This window comes from Phoenix dactylifera, chromosome 8, assembly GCF_051530095.1.
Source record: "Phoenix dactylifera cultivar Ajwa chromosome 8, Ajwa_hap1_PhDact_Kaust_v1.1, whole genome shotgun sequence".
Lineage (NCBI taxonomy): Eukaryota > Viridiplantae > Streptophyta > Magnoliopsida > Arecales > Arecaceae > Phoenix > Phoenix dactylifera.
The window spans coordinates 6,681,586-6,688,920 of record NC_143197.1 but is presented as its reverse complement, the minus strand read 5'-3'; the positions used below and the strand labels follow the sequence as shown (position 1 = coordinate 6,688,920).

General features: G+C 40.4%; 1 protein-coding gene across 1 annotated transcript; it reads left to right on the top strand.

The window, feature by feature from the left end:
* The first annotated feature begins 857 nt into the window (after window positions 1–857).
* On the top strand, window positions 858–2,501 carry LOC103701038 (peroxidase 5-like). The gene is made up of 2 exons (XM_008782975.5): window positions 858–1,243; window positions 1,526–2,501. The coding sequence occupies exons 1-2, from the start codon at window positions 992–994 to the stop codon at window positions 2,300–2,302; spliced, it is 1,029 nt and encodes a 342-aa protein (XP_008781197.5). The 5' UTR covers window positions 858–991; the 3' UTR covers window positions 2,303–2,501.
* The last annotated feature ends 4,834 nt before the right edge of the window (window positions 2,502–7,335 follow it).

The following is a 7,335-nucleotide window of genomic DNA, read 5'->3' as shown; positions in this document are numbered from 1 at the left end:
GCATGCCTTAGATGGCAACAATCGTCCCTCTCTAAGATGGATGATGACATGAGGGTTATCTCTAAGATGGATTAGATGGAGGTTATCCAAGACGACAATACTTTGCGGTACAAAACGGCGATCTTGGGTTCACAGTGAGCAGTGAATTGAGACTTTGAATTCCTTATGGATGTGTTTTTTAAGTTATAAAAAGTTGCACCATTCTAAATAGTTGTCATGTCATCGATCTCAGAAATGGACAACAACCATTTGCCGTAGAAATTCGAGCGATCACACTCGGAACTATACCCGACGTGCATTCCAGACAAGTAGCAACTGGTTCATTCCTAAAATAGTCCCTAATGAAGCAACACACTGCGGTACCAAAGGTACACCCCGGGTGTTCTTGAATTATATATTACATTTCCTATAAGGAGCCCCATAAAACTCATGCTCGACCCGGTCAATTTTATAAACTATATAACTTCATTTAATACACTTTACGTGACATAAATGTTAGCAGCTGGAGTGCAATGAATAATCATCTCCCGGCCGATTACGTGACCAAGACCAAGCCTCGCCATCAACTTTGTCAAAGCTCATCTAATATCCTCTGTAAATATCTCGCGCTCCTACCCAAGTTGCGACTTTCAGCTTCCCTGCATATTTTAATATCTTGCCATTTCTTCTGAGGACTTTCTTGCCTCATTTACTTAAGCTCTCTTTTCATAACCCACCCATACCAAATACACGCTTATTTAACCTAACGTCGACGAAGGAACAGGTCATCTATTGAACTAGTCATGCACTCGTGGTATCTTAATTGGTAAAACCAGCTGCATTTCCACCATCCCTCCAGTACCTATAAGTACCCCATTCATGAGCTCAACTCTTCTCCACCAGCTCCTAGTTTCTCCACTTCTCCATAAGCAAAAGAATCTCTCTCTCTCTCTCTCTCTCTCTCTCTGTCTCTGTCTCTGTCTCTAGCTCACCACCTCGTCCTTGATCAAGCATGAATACAAACAGCGGTAAAAGAATGGATATGAGAGCTCACGGTTCTATATTCTCTTCTTGCATGATCGTCTTGATGGCCATCCTAACCATGGCCTCTGTGACATCGGCTTCCCTGAAGGTTGGCTTCTACGAAGAAACATGTCCGTCGGCAGAGACCATCGTGCGGGAAACAGTAAGCCAAGCCATCGTCCGGAATCCCGGATTTGCCGCTGGACTTATCAGGATGCATTTCCATGACTGCTTCGTTAGGGTATGCTTCTTCTTATCTCTGTAAAAACACATGCATTATAGAAGAAAAACCACATGGTTAAGCTAAAACTACTCATTGCTCAATTCCAATATTACACGTGAACTAAGCTATGTGTTACCTTCTATACGATAATTTCTGACCCACGTTTGGAATTTTGGCATGACTGTGTCAACAAATTTCCTTACCCATGAGATAGAGTTAACCCTAAAACTTCCTATTGACCATTTCTTAGAATTTGTTGAAAGGTTGCTTAACCGACATATATAATTATGTATCTTCCAGGGATGCGACGCTTCCGTTCTTCTTAACTCAACCTCTGGGAACCCTTCAGAGAAGGAGGCTCCGCCAAACAACCCAAGCTTGCGAGGTTTCGAAGTGATCGATGCAGCAAAGGCCGCAGTAGAAGCCAAGTGCCCTCGCAAGGTCTCGTGTGCCGACATCATCGCCTTCGCCGCCCGTGACAGCGCCTACTTAGCCGGCGGCATCGACTACCAGGTGCCGGCTGGGAGGCGTGATGGAAGAATCTCTCTATCATCCGAGGCTCTCGACAACATTCCATTCCCATCCTTCACTGCCGACAAACTCAAGGAGAACTTCGAGAGGAAGGGCTTGTCGCTCAATGAAATGGTCACACTCTCAGGAGCCCACTCCATTGGCCGCTCTCACTGCTCGTCCTTCACAACCCGACTGTACAACTTCAGCGCCACCCACCCTCAAGATCCTTCCATGGAGCCAGCCTTGGCAGCATACTTGAAGGCCAGGTGCCCGCCGTCGACTGCTAGCCTTAGCGATCCGACGACGGTGCTCCTCGATTCCGTCACGCCGACTTGCCTTGATAATTTGTACTACCGGAATTTGTTGAAGCATAGGGGAGTGCTGACTTCAGACCAGACGTTGCAAGATAGCTCAGAGACCACAAAGCTGGTGTGGTACAATGCAAAGCACCAGTCAGCTTGGGCTGCTAAATTTGCATCTGCCATGGTGAAGATGGGATCTATTGAAGTGCTCACCGGAAGCCAAGGGGAGATCAGGGAGAAGTGCTGGGTTGTGAATTCCTAGGTCTTTCTACGGAATCTTAACTACTACAAGTCTACAAGTGTTTCAATTTTTTGCCTCATTCCCAGATTATTTTCCCTTCTATTTGAAGGAAGCAAATTATTCAAGCGTTTAAAGAATAAAGATAGTTGTTGTAACCTACAATATTTTTTCATTCGATTAAGATTTCAAGAATAAATAATCAGCTATTTTATATATATAAGGTTGCAAATAGGTCGGGTTGATCCGTGAGCCGATTCAATCTATTATGGAGGATCCATGGGGCCAGGTCGGATTCTAAAATTAAACCCATTCCATTTTGTAGGTCAGATCTAGATTTAATGAATTCAGACATCTCAGGATCAAGCACTACCATTACACCAAACTCCTCAGGTGTTAGTGAAGGCGCAACTTTATTTTCTTAAACTAGCGCAGGGGCCCATAGCGCTACGAGTCGACTCCGACCAAGCCTTGCCTGACTCCGGACTCCGACAGAGCGTCGCCAGTGGGTTTAGGGACCTCCTAGTGGTATAACCCATCCTACTCCTCCAGCGCATGCATGTTGGCAGACGGCAGGACTAACTCGGCCCTTCAAGCCTCCACCAACGTTGACTCGGCCCCTCAGGCCTCCGCCAACAAGACTCGACCCACCCCGCCCCTATCCGACCCTTTTGAATTTTAGAGAATTTTGGGTTTCCAACCCTACAACCCGACCCGAATCGAACTCGGTAAACCATTTGGGCCCGAAAAAGTCCGAACTTGCGCTGTTCTCTATATGACTGATGTGCATGTCTTGTATTTGAGCAATATTTTGCATCTTGAGTTTATAGCTCCAATTCAAAACATAGAATGATTCTTGCATTTTTATTACTTGATTTTGAAGGCTTATTAAAGAATAATAAGTATTTTTAGCAACAAGGTACCTTCTGGGCCTCGAAAAGGCCTAAGTATGAAAACATGGGTTGTTCTCTAGATAATCTGATTTGATGAGCACTGCATGTTGTTTTTGCTTCTAGTCAACCTTATATAGTTCATGATTTTTGTTCTTCAATATCCAAAAGGAAAGTCATTGAGGCTACTTTCTGCTTCGTAAACACAATCATACACTTTCAGATTCATTTGGACCCGATTTAGACCCAAATTATTTGGGTTGGGATTAAGTTATATATGAACCCAATCTGACCCAAATGATATGTTAGGTCAGAAATTTTAGCAATGGACCTAACTCGATCTTCTATTAAATTGGATCTAGATCCAACATTAGGAACCAAACAAGAAATCGGGTTGGGTTGGGTCACTCATGACTCGGTCCGACCCGCCATTTGTAACCCAAATTATATGTGTTTCTTTGTTGTGTCTCTATGTGTGTGAATGTGTGTGTATTTTTTACTTTTTTTTTTGGTGGTGGTAGTTGGGGGTAGGCTATCTTGTTATTCTAAAACTTCAAAACAATCTTTTATTTTACTTTATTTATTTATTTATTATTCCAACAGTCTAGCAATTATTGAGATTTCTTAAGGTTTTCTTGACCTATTAGAGAATTGATTTTTCCAACATTAAGATATCATAGCCCCCTCCACACCACCAGAGAGTGTTACTATATATGATGTCCCAAAATTTATGTCTACTATGTTTGTAAAGCTCAATCAACCATCCATACATGCATCCTGAATTAGCCCTAGCACGTCCTAGCCTCAAGGATTCTGATTGCAAGGTCATACCATAGGAACCTTCGGATGATGAATTTTCACCCTCGAAAGCCTATTTTCAAATTTTCCATTTTGAGTTCATGTCATGCCCCGAACCCGAAGCATAATAGATACCACTTACCTGCAGGGCGAACCATACAAGCATGCAAGGGTACTGATCAAATCATAATAATCTCAAAATAATTATAATAATTCTTCACCCCTTGAAATTAATTTCATTAAGATCTAAATAAATCATTCTCATAATCAATTATTCCAAAATAACATAATTCAAATTAAATATGCCAACTATTATTATTATTATTCAAATCGAATAAAATATTCAAACTAATCTAACTAAGCTAAACTAGAAATCTAAATAATCACGAATATCTTTAGTAGATCTAAAAAATAGAAAAAGAAGGAATAATGAGCTACACCAGCCTAGTAAGCAACATAACACAACAAAGTGGGGTTTAAAATTGTCAAATAAATAAATAATCAAATAGCACGATACTGACTGAGAATAAATCAAATCTCAAATAATATATATATATTAAAAAATATATTATTATTTTTATAAACTAATACTATACCTAATACTAGGCTATAGCCACGTAATCTAGTAACATGGGTTAGATAGCAGATACAAGGCGCACTAAGTGCCAAATAATTGATACTACTATTCTAATCACTGCTTGTTGTCGAAACCAATTTCTCAAATTACAAGTCGACAGGGCCAACAAATAATCTCTATTGCTGGAGCTATATCATAGTCGTGTTGAGACTATATATGAAACAAATTTCATAATTTATCCCGTGATAATTTCCAAATTACAAGAATATTAAAATACATATTTTACAATAATTAAAATAGTAATAATAATAGCATACCTGATTTGTTTAATTAAATATAAAATAGAGAACATAATCAAATTTAATAAATAATTATATTTTTTCAAAAGTCAGAAAACATACTTTGAAGCATTAGATTACTTACCTCATCTTGCTTCAAAATTTCACTTCAGATAGACAGATCAGGTTCATCTGCTTTAATATTATTATTAAAATATAATTAATTTATCATTATTTTAGAAGCCAAGTAAAGTTAAAAATTAAGATACTATTGTGAAATACGGCATCATGTCTAAATCAGGGTGAAGAAAAGGCAAGGTCGGTTAGATGGTGGTACCCAACTGCATAGATCGATCTAGATAATTAGGTGAACTCAACCAGTTAAGATCAGACTTAATTTAGATAACTCAGCGAAGATCAACAGTGACCAAATCTAAACGAAGCTCAGGGCCTCCACCTAAGATCAACTTGGATCCAAACGAAGGAAGACATGGCTTATATTAGGATCCCTCGGTGTACGTAAAGAAAGAAAGAGGGAGAAGAGAGAGAAGCAATACAATAAGAAGAAAGGAAGAAGAAAAGAAGAGAAAAGAAAAGAAGAAGAAGAAAAAGAAGAAAGAGGAAGAGGGAGAGGGACACAGCCACGGTCAGGTGGCCAAGGTGGTCGACAACCAGAAGACCAGTGACCATGATGCCGCACAAATGCGGAAAAAGAGGAGGAGAAGGAAGAACAAGAGAGGAAGAAGGAAGAAGAGGTTCTAGAGACACAGGAAGAAGAGAAGGGGAGGAGGAGGAGGAAGAATAAGATCTGGGGGAAAAGAAATTCTTAATCATTCATTAAACCCTAATCATGAAAATAGTTCCCTATATATAGGGCCCAAATACACAACTTGCATAAACCCCCCTTACACAACAATAAATCCTAATGAACCCACAAATAACACAAATAAGCCCTAAAATGCAAATAAGCCCAGAAATAAAATAAACCACAAATAAACCCTAGAATGCAAATAAGCCCAAAAATAAAATAATAAAATAAATATGCAAATAAACGAGTCTGGCTCAATCCGGGGGCTCAGGATCATCTGGATGAAGGGCTCTGATGTCCCCATCAACTCCTCCCGGGTGAGAAAAACTCGACCCCGTCGAGTACAGGTCTGGCCGGCTGTCGTACTGCTCCAGAAGATCGGGGTCAATGCGCTGCAACTGTGCTTTGGAAATCCACGTCACATCAGACTTTGGTCGACCTTTCCACCGAACAAGGTAACGTTGGTAACCACCGTTCCTGCTTGAAATAACCTGCTCATCCAATATATGTTCTATTTGTTCTCTGCGTGCATGAAATTTGGGAGGTGGTGGCTCAACAGCAGGTAATAGGGCAGGGTGTCCAACATGGGCAGGTATATCAATAAAGGGGTCAGAAGGCAGGAATATTATCTTTTTGTATGGGACCAAATCTTCAATATTAAATGTCGCACTAATCCCATAGTCATCAGAAAGATCCACAACATATGCATTCGAACTGATTTTCTTTAAGATTTTGAACGGTTCTGCACTACAAGTTTGCAATTTCTTAAACGTATCTGAAGAAAATCGTTCAAGCCTAATTCTTATCATGACGTAATCTTTTTCACTTAACTCTTTATAACGTCTATGTAAATCAGTAAGAAATTTATATTTTAAATTATTAAAATGACTACAATTGCTGATTTCTTGATGCAATGAATGTGGATGTGAAGCAATTAATTGTGCAGACTCAAAGACTCTATACTGATGAGACATGAAAAACAGGTCTATGGGTTGCCTAAGTTTATAATCATGCACTACTTCGAATGGACTCATACCTATGGACTTGTTAACCGAACTATTACATGCAAACTCAACTGTCGGTAACATTAAATTCCAGGTCCTAGCATATGCATTCGGTCTGAGCCTATGATGTAGAAGGTTGGGCAGAGATGCTCCGGGAACTAGATCGATTGCGCGTTGGATATCATGCATTGGAGAAAGTGCATCCGGAAGATCATCAGGGAGTGCATCAGGAAACTCCTCTAGAAGGGAAACTACTACCGGGGAATGTTCAAGGTTGGACTCCGCATGGGTAACTTTAGCTACAAGTGCCAATTCAGATGATTGGCTCTCAATATCTGTCACTACCTCTTCCACAGTTGTGATGTGAAGTGGCTTGGTTGTACTTAGATCACTAGTCTCCCTTTGGGAATCATTTTGGACAAAGTCTAATTCTGTAGGTTCGTCTTCAAAGTCTTCTTCATAGTCTTCTATATTTGGTTCATAGGCTTCTTCGACATATTCGGCCTCTTGGTTCCTAACTTCTGGTTCAGTAATCGGGTAGGTCTTAGTGGAACATTGGGGCGCTATATAGCCGAATTGTTGACACCTAGAGTATTGGGTTTGGTGCCTAGGAGAGTAGGGAAGGACTACAGGTGGTGCGACCAAACCGATTTTAGGTTGGGCTGTAACAGGGGTTGGCGATTTAGGAGTCCTAGAATGTTG

Excerpts from the sequence above, each read along its gene's own strand:
- LOC103701038 (XM_008782975.5), top strand. The coding sequence starts at position 992 with ATGAATACAAACAGCGGTAAAAGAATGGATATGAGAGCTCACGGTTCT. Across the intron at positions 1,244-1,525 it reads TCCATGACTGCTTCGTTAGG|GGATGCGACGCTTCCGTTCT; the intron begins GTATGCTTCTTC and ends TGTATCTTCCAG.